This window comes from Pongo pygmaeus, chromosome X (assembly GCF_028885625.2).
Source record: "Pongo pygmaeus isolate AG05252 chromosome X, NHGRI_mPonPyg2-v2.0_pri, whole genome shotgun sequence".
NCBI classification, from domain to species: Eukaryota; Metazoa; Chordata; class Mammalia; order Primates; family Hominidae; genus Pongo; species Pongo pygmaeus.
The window spans coordinates 157151473-157173291 of record NC_072396.2 but is presented as its reverse complement, the minus strand read 5'-3'; the positions used below and the strand labels follow the sequence as shown (position 1 = coordinate 157173291).

General features: G+C 38.9%; 1 protein-coding gene across 3 annotated transcripts in view; it reads left to right on the top strand.

The window, feature by feature from the left end:
* The window catches only part of GABRA3 (gamma-aminobutyric acid type A receptor subunit alpha3), a 288046-nt gene that overhangs the window by 171416 nt on the left and 94811 nt on the right, over positions 1-21819 (top strand). For all 3 annotated transcript variants that reach the window (XM_054472831.2, XM_054472832.1, XM_054472830.2), the window contains exon 4: positions 6087-6154. In XM_054472831.2, the coding sequence (XP_054328806.1) occupies positions 6087-6154 (68 nt within the window). The remainder of the gene's footprint in view (positions 1-6086; positions 6155-21819) is intronic.

Genomic DNA, 21819 nt, shown 5'->3' with positions numbered 1-21819 from the left:
TAGATTCAATGCCATCCCCATCAAGCTACCAATGACTTTCTTCACAGAATTGGAAAAACTACTTTAAAGTTCATATGGAACCAAAAAAGAGCCTGCATTGCCAAGACAATCCTAAGCCAAAAGAACAAAGCTGGAGACATCACGCTACCTGACTTCAAACTATACTACAAAGCTACAGTAACCAAAACAGCATGGTACTGGTACCAAAACAGAGATATAGACCAATGGAACAGAACAGAGGCCTTAGAAATAACACCACACATCTACAACTATCTGATCTTTGACAAACCTTACAAAAACAAGCAATGGGTAAAGGATTCCCTATTTAATAAATGGTGCTGGCAAAACTGGCTAGCCATATGTAGAAAGTTGAAATTGGATCCCTTCTTTAAGCCTTATACAAAAATTAATTCAAGATTGAATAAAGAATTAAATGTTAGACCTGAAACCGTAAAAGCCCTAGAAGAAAACCTAGGCAATACCATTCAGGACATGGGCATGGTCAAGGACTTGATGACTAAAACACCAAAAGCAATGGCAACAAAAGCCAAAATATAAAAATGGGATCTAATTAAACTAAAGAGCTTCTGCACAGCAAAAGAAACTATCATCAGGGTGAACAGGCAACCTACAGAATGGGAGAAAATTTTTGCAATCTACCCATCAGACAAAGGGCAGATACCTAGAATCTACAAGGAACTTAAACAAATTTACAAGAAAAAAACAAACAACCCCATCAAAAAGTGGGCAAAGGATATGAACATACACTTCTCAAAAGAAGACACTTATGCAGCCAACAGACACATGAAAAAGTGCTCATCATCACTGGTCATCAGAGAAATGCAAATCAAAACCACAATGAGATACCATCACACACCAGTTAGAATATCGATCATTAAAAAGGAAAGAAAAGATACTGGAGAGGTTGTGGAGAAATAGGAACGCTTTTACATTGTTGGTGGGAGTGTAAACTAGTTCAATCATTGTGAAAGACAGTGTGGGATTCCTCAAAGTTCTTGAACTGGAAATACCGTTTGACCTAGCGATCCCATTACTGGGTATATACCCATAGGATTATAAATCATGCTACTATAAAGAAACATGCACACATATGTTTAATGTGGCACTATTCACAATAGCAGAGACTTGGAACCAACCCAAATGTCCACCAATGATAGACTGGATTAAGAAAATATGGCACATATACACCATGGAATACTATGCAGCCATAAAGAAAGGATGAGTTCATGTCCTTTGCCGGGACATGGATGCAGCTGGAAACCATCATTCTGAGCAAATTATCGCAAGGACAGAAAACCAAACACCGCATGTTCTCACTCATAGGTGGTAATTGAACAGTGAGAACACTTGGACACAGGGCAGGGAACATCACACCCCAGAGTCTGTCATGGGGTGGGGGGCAGGGGGAGGGATAGCATTAGGAGAAATACCTAATGTAAATGACGAATTAATGGGTGCAGCAAACCAACATGGCACATGTATACCTGTGTAACAAACCTGCACGTTGTGAACATGTATCCTAGAACTTAAAGTATAGTTAAAAAAAAGAAAGAAAGAAAGATAAAATACAAGGTGAGCCAAAGGTAAAAAAAAAAAAAAAAAAAGAAGGGAGACATAATCAGAATAAGTTGGGGCATTTAGTATGGAAAGAATCAAGAAGAGGAGACAGGGGTACAAGGTTCATTTTCTTTAAATCTCTGAAGCTCTTAAATATTTTTTTTTTCTTAAAGGGAACAGAAAGCAGACTTTGTTGTGTGGATCCAAAGGGTAGCACTAAGATAAATGTGCATGTTTGTGCTGGGGTGGAGCAGCTAGAAATGGGAAACTTATAGAGACTGGTTTCAAGAAAATTCAAGAATTATTGGACATATATTTGAGGTAAAACCAGAAAATACAGTATATTATGAGCAATATACTCAACATAAATACAGTGATCACTTGTTGATCGACTCATCTTTATTCTTTCAGATTAGCAGCAAGCAGAAGTACTGTAGGGCCTGGCGAATGAGTTCCCTACCAATGGGAGTCCTATTGAGGTTTAAGGGTGTGTGTAATCATGTATATGTGTATGTTATGTATATATGTGCAGACCACTTGAGGATCATCCAAGTGCTTCCAATACTGCAGTAAATTTGCAAAAGGAAAAAATAATTGTATTCACCTTTTGTTTCAGAGGATAATATTGGAAGGAAATTAAATCCCTGAAGCAAATGAAGAAGGAACCAAGCAGCAACTATAAACAATTATATAAAAAGAGAAGAAAAATCCCTTCTTATCTTCCATTAATTAATATTTCATATTTGTCTCTATCAAGAATTCTGTCAACAGAGGCTAGACGCTATATATTGTGGCCCCCATGAGTTTCAGTTTAATTCACTGGCCTTTGCACTTAATTAAATGGAACAGGAAACTCCTAGTCATTCCTTCAGATAGAGAAGCTGAAGTGGTGAGTGGATACTGTCTTCAGTGTCTAGGACCCAGGACCTTAGACATCTGTGTGAGTTCTGCCCATTTGGCCTTATGGGTGGCTCATGTGATCTAGTCTCAGAAAGAGTATTAAGCAGCAGCATTAGCTAACATGTACTAAACACTGAATCTGTTCTGACTACTGGTCTAAATACTATCTCCTTAAATTGTCAGAGCAATTCTGAAGTATCATTATCTCAATTTTCCAGAAGAAGAAACAGGTACAAAGGCACACAAAAGAGCAGTGGCAGAGCCTAAATCCAAACTTAGTCATGCTTTTAACTACTGTATCATATTCATCAGGGTTCTTCTCCATGTGTTATCAGGTGCCTTGCCTCAAGACAGCTCGATTTCTTGGCCAGAGAATGGGGCTAGACATCAAAGCATAGTGGTCCCCGTGTAGAACACTGGAGTCATGTCAAATATCCCTGTTTTTGCCTGGGCTTGGAGTAGAGGCCTGTGGATGGTAACATAAATTCAGAGCCCCCTCTCACTTATGATACCAGGATGCAGTAACAATCCCTTTTCCACACCTGACTGCATGAAGGATTTCTGGTTGATGCAAATCTGGTGCCATTCTTATTTCTAACCTGTTCACTTTCATTGAAAATGCAACCATTGATTGTTTAGAAAGAAACAGTGTGGGGAACAGCAGGAAAATAATGTTGAGAAGTTTGATCTAGTAGCTAGCTGATCTGGTACACTGGACACCAAATCCCTTCTTCCTCCATTTCTATCCCATTTGGAAAGAGTCTGGCAGGTAAGAAAATTGGAATAGAGGAAGTGGTGTTGAATGAAGGAGGAGAGGAAAGAAGGATGGAAGAAAAAAAAAAATAGAAGAAAGGTACTTAGAAGAGGATTGGAGGAGGCAATATAGATAGAAGACCTTCCTTGGTCATTTTAGAGTTGGGATTGCCATCAAGCCATCCTGTCCATTAACTCTGGAGTCCCACCATAACCATGGTATTCATCCGTTCTCACGCTGCTATGAAGAAATACCCGAGACTGGGTAATTTATAAAGAAAATAGGTTTAACTGTCTCACAGTTTTGCATGGCTCGGGAGACCTCAAGAAACTTACAATCACGATGGAAAGCACCTCTTCACAGGGCAACAGGAGAGAGAATGAGTGCCAGCAGGGGAAATGCCAGACACTTATAAAACCATCAAATCTCATGAAATTCACTCATTATCATGAGAACAGCATGGGGAAAACCGCCCCCATGATTTAATTACCACCACCTGGTCCCGCCTTGACACGTGGGAATTATGGGGATTACAATTCAAGGTGAGATTTGGATGGGGGCACAGAGCCAAACCGTATTACCTATAAATTTTATAGACTTTCCCTACTATCTCTCTTCTTATCTGTAGGATGTTGGAAGTCTGCATGACTATCTTACAATTTTACAACCATATTGATTTAGAAAGTTATTCTGTATCTGCAATGTTTTTGCCTAAAATATTGGATTCAAATATAATGGTGGTCTCTTCCATTAATGAATTTATTTTGTTTTATGTATTTGGGGATAGGACAATTGGAGGTCATTATGTCACACAGTAGGTATATAGGCATTTGCTTCTTTAGCCAATGAGCCTGGCAATGTGTCTGAAGGGAGAAACCTTAAGGGAGCATATTCTGGGTTCTGAAGTTTTGTCTCTTCTTCAAGTACAGAAATAGCTCCAAAGAATCCTCTGCTCTAGATGAGAGCCCAGCTATTTAAAACACAGCTCTAGTTTCAGAGACATGTTATTTGCTGATTAAGCTTGGGAGTAAATTGTGTATTTTGGTGAACTGATTATAGAGTTGATTATTATTAAATGATACTCATAGTCTCTTCTCAAAATGGGAATGTTTATGGATGAGTGTAGTGGCCTTGAGTATATTGAACACATAAATGCCTGAGTAGGGGCACAATATATTAAGCCTAAGGAATGGTTCTGGAAAGTGAGAAATCAACGAGAGCTAAAATACATTTGAGCCAAAACTCAGGTCTGGATGAGTACAGCTAATATGGTACAGATGGAGTGGATGTGTTCCCTACCTTTCCGTGAGAGAAAAGAAATAGCACCATAAACTGCAGTAGCCAGCTCTATTATAGACATACATCAAGTCTTGTGTAGGCTTTACTCCTGTTAGCTGTGTTACTAGTGTGCTCAATTCAGGTCAGCTATGCTGGGCTGGAGTGAGACTTGTTTGGTTTACTGTAATCTTGAGGTGTCTGGTAGGCTGAAATGGGCTTTGCAAGGCTGGGATAGGCTGCCTTAGCTCATGCTCCATTTGAGGTATGCTGAAATGGGTAGGCTAACTGGGCTGCAGTGGGGGTAAGTAGGGCTGACAGAAGCAGGAAAAGAAAAACTCAGTAGTGGAAAAACTTCACTTGCTCTGGGTAGCTGCTGTTCTGGATGTTTTTGTCTCCCCACAATCTGTATGCTGAAATTTATGTGATAGTACTAAGCGGTGAGGCCTTTAGAAGGCGATTAGGTCAGGAGGGCTCCACCCTCATGATTGGGATTAGTGCTCTTATAAAAGAAGCTTGAGCAAGCTCCCTAGCCCCTTCCATCATGTGAGGACATAGAAGGCACCATCTATGAGGAGTGGACCCTCACCAGACACTGAACCTGCTGGTGCCTTGATCTAAGACTTCCCAGACTCCAGAACTGTGAGCAATGAATTTATGTTCTTTATAAATTACCCAGTCTAAGGTATTTTGTTGTAACAGCCTGAATGGACTAAGACAGTACTAATTTCCAATTTGTCAAATATGTGGTGTGTGATGAGATTAATCCATTCATGCAAAACTTGATATTTAGTGAGCACCATCTGAGTAATAAACCTTTCAGAAGCTCTTGGGTTAGGTGGGAAGATTGACAAGTAAAACAAATGGTTACAATGAAGGAAAATAAATGCAAAGAGTGTATCAAATGATATCAGTTATCTCCAAATATGGGACAATTAACCCCCCCAAAAATTATTTCTCATTCATGCAAAGTCTATTGTGGATCCAGGCAACTCTCCAGGGCAGTGGTCCTCCATATATTAGCTCATCATTCCAGACTTTTTCAATTTTTTTGTAGCACCACATCAATGTGTGTTTTTATGATCATCATGGCATGGAGGGTCTTGCATTAGACATTAATTGGTCCAGCCATGAGAGACACATATTACTTTCTCCCACATCCAGAACCATTCCTATTGCCCCTCTCTATTTTAAAAAGGCAGGGGAGTGGAAGCACAATCATCCTATGTTCCTAGAAGTGGAAGAGTGTTGGATATTGCAACATTTGTAACCTACTACAGGTAAGGGTAAGCCCAGTGAGAGCTCAGCTCTTGTGAATGTCAGGGATCTCTAAGGGCCCTATCTAAGCTTTGTTGTTTTGGTATTATGCTGTCATTTTCAATGATATCCAAAGGGATAGACTTTGAGTCTGTACCTAGCATGTTCCCTGTGAAGAGATAGCACAGATGAGAAGTTTTTGAGGGGTTTTCCTTTCTCAGAAGAGTAAGTTGGCTGTCATTCAGAGTACTGCACTGGACTCTCTCTGAGCTAAGACAAAAGCCTTTCCTGACATTCTGCTTTTCTACTTTCTTTCACACAGATGCAGTGACTGAAGTGAAGACTGACATCTACGTGACCAGTTTTGGCCCTGTGTCAGACACTGACATGGTAAGTTCTTGCAAAGGTAAATGTAAAAGAGGATGCACTAGACCAAAGAAAATAAATTGGAGCTTTCCTAAGGCAGGGCCTTGTAGCTATATTCTAAGGAGTGGTCTTTTCTCATACAAATTTCCTACCCTCGCCACCCTACGTTTAGCCAAATCCATCTTTGCCCTGCTTTCCCCACCTATTCACGTATAATGTGTATACCCCTTTCAGGAGTGCCCTTATCTTTCTCCCATGACACATCTTTCAAAACTTTGTTTGGTTCCCTATCCTTAAACCTTCCCTGACTTCTTCCTTCACACTCTGCTGGCACCACACATAGTGGTACAAATAGGTCATATGAGGAGACAATTGTGGTGGGGATTCTCAGTAAAGCAGCTGGTGGTGTCATCCAAGAAGTCTGTTCCTTGCAACTGGACTTCATCCACTAGGGACATGGACTGGCCAGAATGATACAAATAGTTTGGAGAAAGAATCTAAATCACTTCTGGAAACTATTCTTTGTACAGATTTGGGCATGGAGAGAGCTTCATTGCGGACTCAAAATATAGGGCAGGGCACAGCAGAACTAGCAAGGGGGTGGCCCCTTTTCTCACCATTATCCGTTGTATTCAAAACAGAGAGTACAGTGGAGAGTTGAAGCAGAAGGCCTCACTCAAATAGATAACATATCGTTATATACTGAGTATCAAATATTCAATTGAATAATTATGATTTAGAGACACAAAGAAGCTATTATCTGCTTTGTATACCTGGCCATTATTAGATGCTCAATAAGTTTTTGTTGAATGACTGACTTTGTGTTGCAAATAAAAATCCTAGGATCAGGGAAAATATGTTTGAAGATAATGACATGCCCATGTTCCCTATTTAGAGTTTTTTTCTGTATGTCTATTTTCAGTGGGACTACTACTTGGCAGGAGACAAAGCTTCTTTCCACCTGTTGGACTAACACAAACAGTTGTATAGGGAATTGGTAGAGGTTTTCTTAGAGGTAATGCAGAGCCATTGGGTGGATTTTGTTAGGACAGTAAAAATATATGTGTTGTTTTGGAATGATTGATCTGGTGATCTGTGCAGGATGGAGTACAAAGGGGAAAAGGCTGGAGCCTGAGAGTTGGTTTAGGCCCGTTGATTTTACATGACTCTTCAATCAGCTGCAAGGTCTATGAGTCAATTGGAAAAGCTGGCTAGTTCTCAGGAGAAGAAATCGTCAGTATGTGAATGTTTGGAAGGCTGGGCATGGGTAAAGGAGAGGTCTGAACCTTGTCTTTCGAGTGTAGAATAAAGAGAAGGGTACATTAGACTTCCTTTGAACTCCTCAAGGGCAAGTACCAAGTCTCCATGGCTTCCCTGGCACTTAACAGCATTTGACACACAGGGAGAGCTCATTAAGGGGTATGTATGATATGAGGAATGGAGGAGATGGCTCTCTCTTAGGGACAGCAAGAAAGCCTGTATGTCTTCATTGCCCTCTGTCAACTTGTTGACTAGTAATTCCCACAGGCATGTGTTAAAATCTAGGCATGTGTTAAAATTGTTGCCAGTTAGTCATTCCACAAGTACTCCTTACGAGCCCCATTCCACAAGTACTCCTTACGAGCCCAACTATGCCTTAAATGCTCTAGGAAGCCCTATATTCAGAGATCTCACAGGCCATCAGAGACAACCATACTCACCAGGTGTATGTAGCTCTTTTTCTGTTGTTCGGAATTAATTATGAATTAGGATATTTATAAAAGGATAAATGAAGTGACTCTTTTCACACACACATACACTCACTCACTCATTTTCATTCATGCACCAACAACCACAAATAACATTCAGACAAATTTACATACACATAACAAATACATATAGGGTACATGGCCCACACACTATTCTAGGCATTCTATAGAAACACATATGCAAACAGATACCTAAACCCAGGCATACCAGAGAAGGACACACACAGTCCCTGTTCCAACCAGCTCCTCACTCTGCTGCTTCCTCACCATAGCAGGCGTGTATGGGTGTGTCCAGGCTCTGGAGACATTTCTAACAATTGGGACTTTCTATCTCTCTTGAAGTTTCATGTTAAATTTGCTTGTTTGTTTTTATTCCTCATTATTTAGCTGAAGCAACAGAATGGCACCTTCCTGATAGAGAGGGCAGACTTTGGTCAAATGAATTTCACATTATTTTTAGCCACATGTCCATCCGGTCACAAGGCAGAATAGCCACAATCATTCTGGCTAAAAAGCATATTTGGGTGTTTTGAGAAATGTTTTTTTTCTGTGCTACTAAGTAGACTGTTCAATTGATCTCAGGGTCAGGGACGCATTTGGGTAAAGCTTCAGGCAGTCTTCTGACTTTGGCAACTAGTTTCGCCAAGAGCCCAGGCTCCCCTGAGACCACAGACTACTTGGAAAAGTTGATGAAAATTTGGGCTGCCTGGGTTCTTGGCTCATTTCCAGGAAAAGAGGGCGTTTTGGTCCAAAATACTTTCCTAAGGAAATAGAGGCAGTCTTTTGTTCACAAAGGGGGAAAATTACGCTGCCACTTTGAACATTGACACACCACCACCCATAATATTTTACACCCATTACATTCCTTGGCCAAACACTGGCCCTTACAGACACAGCTTCTCAGCTTTTTTGACAAAAGCTCCATGAAGGTATAAGCCATGTCTGTTTTGTTCATCTCAATACCATAAGTGTCTGACTCAGTGTTTGGTACATGGCAAACTCCCAACTTTTTATTAAGTGCAAGAATAAATGAGAAGGAACAAATCAAATTTGAGGGAAAAATAATGACTGTGTTCCTCCACTTAGCTGAAAAATTTTCAAAGACAGAAAACATGTCAGGGACATCTCTGTTTCTCCAGCATTTAGTACAGAACCTGACAGAGGTCCTCTGTATGTGTTTGTTGAGATGATATTAAACATTAGTAGCAAGCCCTGCAGATAGAATGAAAATAGCTTTCCTCAAGAGACAATAGTGATTATTAAGAGTGGTGAGTCAATGACTGATGATTCCAAGCTTCAGCTACTAGATTTGGTGGCTTCTCCATTCATGAATATAAGGAACTATGACAGTAGGGAACTGAGCAAAGATGAAAGCTAAACAGTGGTAGATGTTTCTAAGCAGAAAGTCGGAGGGAAAAAAAAGAAATTTAATTCAGAGTACAAGACCTAAGTTGGAAAATGGTTGCCCTGGCAGTTTCACAGGCTTGTGGTGAGGCTGATGTTATTCATTTGCAACAAATTGAGCTTGCTGGTCACACAAAGCATCATAGCTCCTCAGTAGTAATGCCAATCCTGTGTCCATGATCTCCTAGGAGAGAAACAGAACAAAGAAGACTATCCCAATTTGAGTGAACTGGGGCCATGCAACCTTCTATAATTATCTATTATTAGGAGAGTTTAGACCATTTTCTCCATCAGATGTATAGGAAGAGGGTGGAAATGGCAATAAGAGAAAGGTTGCAAAGAATTAGAATGCAGAGACAGTGGGCAAGTGGTTTAGGAATATCATTCTAGGCATATTGTCGGTCACTGGAAAGGAAAGCAGAAAAGTAACAGCTGAGAAAAACATTGGCTGCTCTTCTATCTGGTCCAAATTCCCTTCTGACTTAGCTTCCATCCTAGCTCTCAAGATCCTAAGGCTCCAGGCACTGCTCCACCTTCTCTTCTAGTCCTTGAGCATGTCAGAGGTGCAGGAACCCAACGTCCCGTGGTATGTAATCGACAAATATTTGTCTGAACTATACCAAGAAAACTAATGAGAAAATAAAGAGGGAAAAGAGGAGTAACGTTAGGAGAGTCAGGGAGATAATAACTGGGAAACTTAAAATGCCAATTTTAGGTATTATTAACCTCACCCTCTCCCCAAGAATACTTTGCTTAGATCCCACTAGGTGCCAGCTAGTGCCACTAGTGTCAGCTGCCGCAGAGAAATTTCCTAGGGTATACAGTGGACAATCAGGTAATGGTGGAAGTATACAATACAATGAAAGAACTAACCATCTAGCTTAATGAGAAAAGCAAAATGGAATCCTGGGAAATAAGAACACAGAAAAAGACATTATAGTAATAATTCTAGACAACAGATTCAGATAACATACATTCTGATATGACAACTGCTTATGAAAATTATGCCGTTATCCTAGTATCCAAACACCATGGAGAAAAAAAATTGTGTTAATTAAAAGGAGAGTAGCACAGGGATCTCTTTCCTGGTGGCAGTAGACTTGAAATTATTGTACCTCTTTTCTCTCTAGTACTAGAAAAAGTAGCTGTGTCTACTTCAAGCTCTCCCTTACTGGCAGTCTGAGGCACAGACTGGATGAGAACCTTTGTCTATTTCAGGCTGTCAATTCATTCTTATTCCACAGGATATGGCATTTCCAGATGCAATATAGAAAGGAATCTATGTCCTTGAGCTTTTTCTAGGAGTCTATGACCAGGAATCTCCTTGGATATTTTTATGTAACATAGAGAGCCAGGACATATAAACAATGCCAATAAGAGAGGGATGCCCTCTCTCACCACTCCTATTCAACATGGTGTTGGAAGTTCTGGCCAGGGCAATCAGGCAGGAGAAGGAAATAAAGGGTATTCAATTAGGAAAAGAGGAAGTCAAATTGTCCCTGTTTGCAGATGACATGACTGTATATCTAGAAAACCCCACCGTCTCAGCCCAAAATCTCCTTAAGCTGATAAGCAACTTCAGCAAAGTCTCAGGATACAAAATCAATGTGCAAAAATCACAAGCATTCTTATACACCAATAACAGACAAACAGAGAGCCAAATCATGAGTGAACTCCCATTAACAATTGCTTCAAAGAGAATAAAATACCTAGGAATCCAACTTGCAAGGGATGTGAAGGACCTCTTCAAGGAGAACTACAAACCACTGCTCAACGAAATAAAAGAGGACACAAACAAATGGAAGAACATTCCATGCTCATGGGTAGGAAGAATCAATATCGTGAAAATGGCCATACTGCCCAAGGTAATTTATAGATTCAATGCCATCCCCATCAAGCTACCAGTGATTTTCTTCACAGAATTGGAAAAAACTACTTTAAAGTTCATATGGAACCAAAAAAAAGCCCGCATCGCCAAGTCAATCCTAAGCCAAAAGAACAAAGCTGGAGGCATCACGCTACCTGTCTTCAAACTATACTACAAAGCTACAGTAACCAAAACAGCATGGTACTGGTACCAAAACAGAGATATAGACCAATGGAACAGAACAGAGCCCTTAGAAATAATGCCACATATCTACAACTATCTGATCTTTGACAAACCTGACAAAAACAAGAAATGGGGAAAAGATTCCCTATTTAACAAATGGTGCTGGGAAAACTGGCTAGCCATATGTAGAAAGCTGAAACTGGATCCCTTCCTTACACCTTAGACAAAAATTAATTCAAGATGGATTAAAGACTTAAATGTTAGACCTAAAACCATAAAAACCCTAGAAGAAAACCTAGGCAATACCATTCAGGACATAGGCATGGGCAAGGACTTCATGTCTAAAACACCAAAAGCAATGGCAACAAAAATCAAAATTGAAAAATGGGATCTAATTAAACTAAAGAGCTTCTGCAGAGCTAAAGAAACTACCATCAGAGTGAACAGGCAACCTACAGAATGGAAGAAAATTTTCGCAATCTACTCATCTGACAAAGGGCTAATATCCAGAATCTACAAAGAACTCAAACAAATTTACAAGAAAAAAACAAACAATCCCATCAAAAAGTGGATGAAGGATATGAACAGACACTTCTCAAAAGAAGACATTTATGCAGCCAAAAGACACATGAAAAAATGCTCATCATCACTGGCCATCAGAGAAATGCAAATCAAAACCACAATGAGATACCATCTCTCACCAGTTAGAATGGCGATCATTAAAAAGTCAGGAAACAACAGGTACTGGAGAGGATGTGGAGAAATAGGAACACTTTTACACTGTTGGTGGGAGTGTAAACTAGTTCAACCATTATGGAAGTCAGTGTGGTGATTCCTCAGGGATCTAGAACTAGAAATACCATTTGACCCAGCAATCCCATTACTGGGTATATACCCAAAGGATTATAAATCATGCTGCTATAAAGACACATGCACACATATGTTTATTGCGGCACTATTCACAATAGCAAAGACTTGGAACCAAGCCAAATGTCCATCCAACCAAGCCAATGATAGACTGGATTAAGAAAATGTGGCACATATACACCATGGAATACTATGCAGCCATAAAAACTGATGAGTTCATGTCCTTTGTAGGGACATGGATGAAGCTGGAAACCATCATTCTCAGCAAACTATCACAAGGACAAAAAACCAAACACTGCATGTTCTCACTCATAGCTGGGAATTGAACAATGAGAACACATGGACACAGGAAGGGGAACATCACACACTGGGGCCTGTTGTGGGGTGAGGGGAGGGGGGAGGGATAGCATTAGGAGATATACCTAATGTTAAATGACAAGTTAATGGGTGCAGCACACCAACATGGCACATGTATACATATGTAACAAAACTGCACGTTGTGCACATGTACCCTAAAACTTTAATAAAAAAAAAAAGACTATTTCATGGGCTAAATACATCTGAAATAAGGATATCAATTATGTCTCTTAAAAATAGAGAATGATGAAGAGAAGGTGAAGAGCAGAGGAAAGATGGGATGGCCAAAATAAGAGGGAGTGGCCCTTGTAATGGGAAAATGGCATGGCCTTCATTGTAATGCAGTTATCAAGTACCTTGGCCCCATACACTGCTAAAGCTGAATAAACTTCGCAGGCTTTATCTGGGAGCCTGCTTTGACACATCGAACAGTGTTAGAGAGTTGAAGCCATTCAAGCTCTAACAAGACAGAAATGCTTCCCCAAGAACTAAGTGTCATCTCTGCCCTGTGTAGAAAATGTATTAAGCGTCTTTCCCAGGAGGCAGACTTAGGCTTATTATCTGGAAGATGTGATTTAAATGCCTCACAAAACAACAGAATTTATTTGTCAATTTGTAGGCAGTCATCCTTGGAGCATATACAAGGGATCAATTTGCAAGGAAGGAATTGATTACATTTCTAGAATGGTTAGGTGAAAATCTGATTGCTTTTGGCCAAAGGTCATGGAATACTTGAGGAGCAAATAATCACTTTGTGATTTTCCCCAGTAGTTTTGACTGTGTAGAGAAAATTTCCTATGGTATACAGTGGATAATCAGGGGGAAAAATGATGCAAGTATACAATACAATAAAAGAACTGACCATCTAGCTTAATGAGAAAAAGAAAATGTAAGCCTGGGAAATAAGAACATAGAAAAAGACATTGTAGTAATAATTCTAGATAACAGATTCAGATAACATACATTCTGATATGGCAACTGCTTATGAAAATTATGCCATTATCCTAGTATCCAAACACCATGCCGAGAAAAAAAAAACTGTTAATTAAAAGGAGAGTAGCACAGGGATCTCTTTCCTGGTGGCAGTAGACTTGAAATTATTGTACCGGTTTTCTCTGTAGTGCTAGAAAAAGTAGCTATGTCTACTTCAAGCTCTCGCTTATTGGCAGTCTGAGGCACAGACTGGATTAAAACTTTTGTCTATTTTAGGCTGTCAATTTCTCTGTGTAGAGAAAAAATAGATATGATCATCCAACTTTTTAAAATCTTAAAAATGTGCCAAATGTCTTTTTATGGCATATTATCTAAAAAAAATATTTAAAGATACAAGCAAAGTTACCTGTGTACCTTACCCTGATACCATTTCCCTGTTTCCCTCCCTCCTCAAAGATATTCACAACCACGAAGTTGCTTTTGTCTTTCTGTCATTTATATGCATACTTTATAAATAAGAATGTGTATATCACATACATTCATAAATAACAAATAGTGGCTTTTGTGTTTTGAAACTTTTATATAAAACTCATCCATAGCATGTGTATCATTTTACAACTTATTTTTTGCCATGTATTAAAAACTCTACTTTTTTGTGTATTTTACTCTAATTCATTTATTTTAACTATCAAATATTATTACATTGTATGAATATGTAGTCATATATTCATCCATTCTCTTGTTAATGTGCATTTGGGCTGTTTCCTTTTTTGGCTATTAAAAAGCAGTAATACAACAAACATTCTTGTACACATATTTTTGTGAACATTTTTTAGTTTCTTTAGGGTGTGTACCTAAAGAAAAAATTTGTGGTTTGATAGGGCTTGCACATTTTTAACTTTTTTCAGTTTAGGGTCAAATACTCTTGTGATGAATCATATCAATGTATAATCTCAATAGCAGTGTATGAGAGCTCAATTTCTCTGCACTTTTGCTAATGCTTCGTATTGTCATACTTTATTTTTGACACTGTGATGGGTATAACATGGTATGTAATTTATTTTGTTTGCATTTTTCTGATTACATTTGATGTGTAAGCATCTTTTTACATGTTTAGTGGTCAATCTGTACTACTAAAGACAAGATGGCTTTGCCACCACCTGCATCAGCAAAAGTATGAACTCTAGGCAACCTTGTTGCTTCATATTGCCACTTTTGTATTAAAGTTTCCTGTGGGCTCCGTGTGTGTGTGTGTGTGTGTGTGTGTGTGTGTGCGCGCGCGCGTGTGTTTAAGAATGAATGTATTTGAAATTTTGTAACTCTTCCTTTGGTCTGTATTAAGATGATTGCATGAATTTTCTCCTCTAATCTGTTAATGTTAATAATTACATCAATAGATTTCCTAATATTAGACCATCTTTTCATTCCTTAAAAAAATCCAATTTTACAGGGAGGTATTCCTTTTTATACATTTTTTAGTTAGATTTACTATTATTTTATTCTTAGTATTTGTATGTATGTTCATAAGTATTCCCAAATTAACTGTCTCTCATTCATATCTATCCATCTATATCTATCCTATAAATATATATATGTAAGTAATTTATTTACAGAATATAAATATATTCATTTATTTATTTATTTTGAGACGGAATCTCACTCTGTTGTCCAGGCAGGAGTGCAGTTGCACGATCTCGGCTCACTGCAACTTCTGCCTCCCAGGTTCAAGTGATTCTCCTGCCTCAGCCTCCCCAGTAGCTAGGATTACAGGCACGCGCCACCACACCTGGCTAATTTTTGTATTTGTAGTAGAGACAGGGTTTCACCATGTTGGCCAGGCTGGCTCATCTCGAACTCCTGATCTTGTGATCTGCCTGCCTTGGCCTCCCAAAGTGCTGGGATCACAGGCATAAGCCACCACACCCAGCCCTATTTATTTTATATTTAAAATAAATATATAAGTATGCATTTTATATTTAAAATAAATACGTAAATATGCATTTTATATTTAAAATAAATATGTAAATATATCTTTATATTTAAAATAAATATGTAAATATATATTTATATTTAAAATAAATATGTAAATATATATTTATATTTAAAATAAATATGTAAATATGCATTTTATATTTAAAATAAATATGTAAATATATATATATTTTATATTTAAAATAAATAGTAAATGTATATTTTATATTTAAAATAAATATGTAAATATATTTAATGTTTAAATTAAATAATATATGATAAATGTATACCTTTATTATATATATGAATATATTTCTATAAATGTATTCATATCCTATAAATAAATATATATGTAAAACATAACGCCACACACACACACACACACACACACACCCCAAAGTAGAAAAAATAGTGTAATTGGGCTCCATGTGCCCATATTCTTACCCCTACCCATAACAATTCTCCCCGTCTTGTTCTCTCAATTCAACTTATCAAAATTTTCTATATCATTAGTGTTTTCAAAGTAACCTTTTTTGGTTTTGTTCATCATCTGTATTATTTATTTTTGTTTTCTGTTTCACTGATTTGTGCTCTTATCTGGATCATCTCTTTCTTTACTTTCCTTGGGGTATTCTGTGGTGCTTTTGGTTTCCTGAGGTATATTAACTTATTGGTTTTCCTTTTCCTTAAAGGCTGTCTTTCAGGCATCTTTATGAATATCAATTTCCCTCCAAGCACCATTTTAAGAGCCGCAAACAAGATTTCATATGTAAACATTTTCACTATTGTTCACTTCTAAAGATTTTCAAATAATCTGTAAGGTTTCTTTTTTGTTTCTTGAAATTTTTTTAGTGTTTTTCAATTTCCAACTATAAAACTTTTTGTTATTGATTCTTAATTTAATGCCTCATATTGAAAGAGAATGGTCTGTAGGATGTAAAACCTTTTTGTGTTTCTTGAGATTTGCCCTATGTCTTAGCACATGGTCATTTTTTTTTGTCAGGGGTGGGGTGGGAAGTAAATATGCTGTGTGTGTTTTACTAAGTGTTAAGTAGATAAGTTTATGAGTGTTTATTAGCTCATCCTTACCAATTGGCTTGTTCTAATTTTTTAAACTTACAAATTATTGGTCTGATTGGTCTTTCACTTATCGTGACTCTAAAGGTTTGTTGATTTTTCCTTGTAATTCAATTTTTTGCAGTAGATATTTTGGGTACCTGTTATTGAAACATACAAAGTTAGAGTTGTTACTTTTTCCACTCAAGGTACTCCATTTGTTAGTGTAATGATATTTTATCTCAAAGAGGATTTTTAATACGCCCTTTTGTCTGTACTTTACAGCTTTACCTTTATGTTTGTGATTTTCCTACACATATTTTTGCATCACAGTACTTTCAAACCTTCTGTGTTTTTACATCTTCAGATGTGTCTCTTGTATGTACATAGCATGTAGCCACATTGTGTTTCCTTCAGTAATATTTATTTATCTATTTTACTTATAGAGGTAAAATAATACATATGCGCTTTACCATCTTTACCATTTTGAGTGTACAGTTCAGTGGTAATAAATATCTTTATGTTCTTTTTTGTCCTGTAATCCGTCCTCCCTACTACCCTTCCCCTGCTCTACTAATCATCATTCTATTCTCTATCTTCATTAGCTCAAACTCTTTAGCTCCTACATATAAGTGAGAATATGCAATATTTGTCTTTCTGTGATTACCTTATTTTACATAACGTAATGACCTCCAGTTCCATCCAAGTTTCTGCAAATGGCGGGATTTCATTATATTTAAGGCTGAATAATATTTCATTACATATACATACCGTATTTTCTTTATGCATTCATCCATTGGTGGGCACTTAGGCCAATGCCATATTTTGGCTATTGTGAATAGTACTGCAATCAACATGTGAGGGCAGATAGCTCTTGGACATATTGATTTCCTTTCTTTTTGATATGTACCCAGTAGTGGATTTGCAGGATCATATGGTAGTTCTATCTTTAATATTTTGAGGAATCTCCATACTGTTCTCCATAGTGGTTATACTAATTTACATTTCCACCAACAGTGTATAAGCTTTCCCTTTTATCGCATCCCTGCAAGCATCTGTAATTGCCTGTCTTTTAGATAAAAGCCATTTTCACTGAGATGAGGTGCTATCTCATTGTGGTTTTGTTTTGCATTTCCCTGGTGATTAGTGATGTTGAGCATTTTTCATATACCTGTTGGGCATTTGTATGTCTTCTTTAGAGAAATGTCTATTCAGATCTTTTGCCCATTTTAAAACAGAATTATTTATTTATTTATATTTTCTATTGAGTTGTTTGAGCAGCTTATATCTTCTGGTTGTTAATCCCTTGTCAGATGGTGTATTAGTCCATTCTCCTGCTGCTATAAAGAACTGCCCAAGATTGGGTAACTTATAAAGGAAAAAGGTTTAATTGACTCACAGTTCCGCATGACTGAGGAAGCCTCAGGAAACTTAAATCAAAGCAGAAGGGAAAGCAAGCACATCCCCCTTCACATGGTTGCAGGGACAGAAGTGCTAAGCAAAGGGGGAAAAGCCCCTTATAAAACCATCAAATCTCATGAGAACTCACTCACTATCATGAGAACAGCATGAGGATACCTGTCCCCCTGATTCAATTTCTTCCCACCAATTCCCTCCCACCACACGTGGGGATTATGGAAACTACAATTCAAAATGAGATTCGGATGGAGACACAGCCATACCGTATCATTTCACCCCGGCCCCTCCCCAATCTTATGTCCTCACATTTCAAAACACAATCATGCCTTTCTAACAGTCCCCCAAATTCTTAACTCATTCCAGCATTAACTCAAAAGTCCAAATCCAAAGTCTCATCTGAGACAAGGCAAGTCCTTTCCACCTACGAGCCTGTAAAATTGAAAGCAAGTTAGTTACTTTCTAGATACAACGGGGGTACAGGCTCTGGATAAATACATCCATTCCAAATGGGAGAAATTGGCCAAATTGGGTACAGGCCCCATGCATGTCCAAAATCCAATAGAGCAGTCACTAAATCTTAAAGTTCCAAAATGATCTCCTTTGAATTCATGTCTCACATCTAGGTCATGCCAATGCAAGAGGTGGGCTCCCACAGCCTTGGGCATCTCCACCCTTATGGCTTTGCAGGGTACAGTCCCCCTCCCAGCTGCTTTCACAGGCTGGCATCGAGTGCCTGCAGCTTTTCCATGTGCATGATGTAAGCTGTCCGTGGATCTACCATGCTGGGGTCTGCAGGATGCTGGCCCTCTTCTCACAGCTCCACTAGGCAGTGCCCCAGTGGGAACCTGTGTGTGGGATCCAACTCAACCATTCCCCTTTCACACTGCCCTAACACAGGTTCTCCATGAGGGCTCTACCCCTGCAGCAAACTTCTGCCTGGACATCCAGGAGTTTCCATATATCCTCTGAAATCTAGACAGAGGTTCCCAAACCTCAATTATTGACTTCTGTGCACCTGTGGGCTCAACATCACACGGAAACTGCCAAGGCTTGGGGGCTGCACCCTCCAAAGCAATGGCCCGAGCTATACATTGGCCCTTTTTAGACACAGCTGGAGTGGCTGGGATGCAGGGCACCAAGTCCTGAGACTGTATACAGCAGAGGGGCCCTGGACCTGGTCCAGGAAACCATTTTTCCCTCGTAGGCCTCTGGGCCTGTGATGGGAGGGGCTGCCACAAAGGTCTCTGATATGCCCTGGAAATATTTTCCCCATTGTCTTGGCAGTTAGCATTCGATTACTCATTCCTCATTACTTACACAAATTTCTGCAGCCAGCTTGAATTTCTCCCCAGAAAATGGGTTTTTCTTTTATCACATTTTCAGGCTGCAAGTTTTCCAATCTTCTACACTCTGCTTCCTCTTGAACACTTTGCTGCTTAGAAATTTCTTCTGCCAGATACACTAAATCATCTTTCTCAAGTTCAAAGTTCCACAGATCTCTAGGACAGGGGCAAAATGCCACCAGTCTCTTTGCTAAAGCATAGCAAGAATTATCTTTATTCCAGTTCCCCCCAGATTTCTCAACCCCATCTGAGACCATATCAGTCTGGACTTTATTGTCCATATCATTATCAGCATTTTGGTCCAAGCCATTCACGAAGTCTCCAGGAGGCCAGGTGCATTGGCTCATGCCTGTAATCCCAGCACTTTGGGAGGCCTAGGCGGGTGGATCACCTGAGGTCAGGAGTTCTAGACCAGCTTGGCCAACATGGTGCAAACCTGTCTCTACTAAATATACAGTAATTAGCCAGGCATGGTAGCAGGTGCTGGTAATCTCAGCTACTCGTGGGGGCTGAGGCAGGAGAATTGCTTGAACCTGGGAGGCAGAGGTTGCAGTGAGCCAAGTTCGTGCCATCGCACTCCAGCCTGGGGGACAAAAGCGAGGCTTTCTCTCAAAAAAAAAAAAAAAAAAAAAAAAAAAAAAAAAGAAGTCTCTAGGAAGATCCAAACATTCCCACATGTTCCTGTCTTCTCAGCCCTCCAAGTCTCTAGGAAGTTCCAAAGTTTCCCACATTTTCCTGTCTTTTTTTTTTTTTTTAAAGTTGGAGTCTCATTCTGTCGCCCAGGCTGAAGTGTAGTGATGCGTTCTTGGCTCACTGCAACCTCTGCCTCCTGGGTTCAAGTGATTCTCCTACCTCAGCCTCCCAAGTAGCTGGGATTACAGGCATGTGCCACCGTGCCTGGCTAATTTTTGTATTTTTAGTAGAGATGGGGTTTCACCATGTTGGCCAGGCTGGTCTTGAACTCCTGACCTCAAGTGATCCACTGGCCTCGGCCTCCCAAAGTGCTGGGATTACAGGTGTGAGCCACTGCACTTGGCCTTCCTGACTTCTTCTGAGCCCTCCAAGCTGTTCTAGCTTCTGCCTGTTATCTAGTCCCAAAGTTGCTTCCACATTTTCAGGTACACTTACAGCAGCACCCTACTACCTCCTCGTACTAAGGTACTGTATTAGTCCATTCTCACACTGCCATAAAGAACTGCCTAAGACTGTGTAATTTATAAAGGAAAGGGGTTTAATAGACTCACAGTTCAGCATGGCTGGGGAGGCCTCAGGAAACTTACAATAATGGCGGATGGGGAAGCAAACACGTCCTTCTTCACATGGTGGCAGAAGAGAGAAGTGTCAAGTAAAGGGGGGGAAGCCTCTTATAAAACCATCAGATCTCACTCACTCACTATGACAAGAATAGCATGAGGGTAACTGCCACTGTAATTCAATTACCTCCTACTGGGTCCCTCCCACGACACATGGGGATTATGGGAAATACATTTCAAGATGAGATTTGGGTGGGGACACAGCCAAACCATATCATATGGATATTTTGCAAATATTTCCTCCTCTTCTGTGGGTTGTCTCTTCACTTTGTGAAGACTGTTTCATTTTCTTTGCAGAAGCTTTTGAACTTAATGTAATCCACTTGTCAATTTTTACTTTGGTTGCCCATGCTTTTGAGTCTTACACAAAACATCTGTACCCAGGCCAAGTATCATGGAGCATTTCCGCAATGTTTTCTTCCAGTAGTTTCATAATTTTAAGTCTTAAATTTAAGTCTTCAATCCATTTTGATTTTATTATTGTGTGTGATGAGAGATAGGGGATGAGTTTCTTTCTTCTACATATGGGTTATTCTGTTTTCCCAGCACTATTTACTAATGAGACTTTCCTTCCCCTATTGTATGTTCTTGCTGCCTTTGTTGGAGATGAATTTTCTGTAAATGTGTGGATTTATATCTGGGTTCTCCATTCTGTTCCATTAGTCTATGTATCTCTGTTTATGCCAGCACCATGGTGTGGTTTTTTTTTTAGTATTGCTTTACAGTAAGTTTTGAAGTCAGATACTGTGATGCCTCAGGCTTTGTTCTTTTTGCTCAGGATTGCTTTGGTTATTCAAGGCCTTTTGTTATTCTACATAAACTTTAGGATTCGTCTTTTCTTTTTCTGTGGAGAATGTCATTGGTATTTTTGGTAGGGATTGCATTGATTTGTAAGTTGCTTTGTGTAATATTGTCATTTTAACAATAATCAATTCTGTCAATCAGTGAGTGTGGTATATCTTTCCATTTTTTGTGCCCCTTCAATTCCTTTCATCAGTTTTGTATAGTTTCCTTGTATTGATCTTTCTATTTTTGAGTTAGATTGATTTTTAGGTATTTTGCATTTTTTGCAGTTATTGTAAATGGGATTGCCTTCTTGATTTGTCTGACATTGACATATATAAATGTTACTGTTTTTGAATGTTGATTTCATATCCTGCAACTTTATGGAATTCATTTATCAGTACTAACAATTTTTTGTTGGAGTCTTTAGGTATTTCTAGGTATA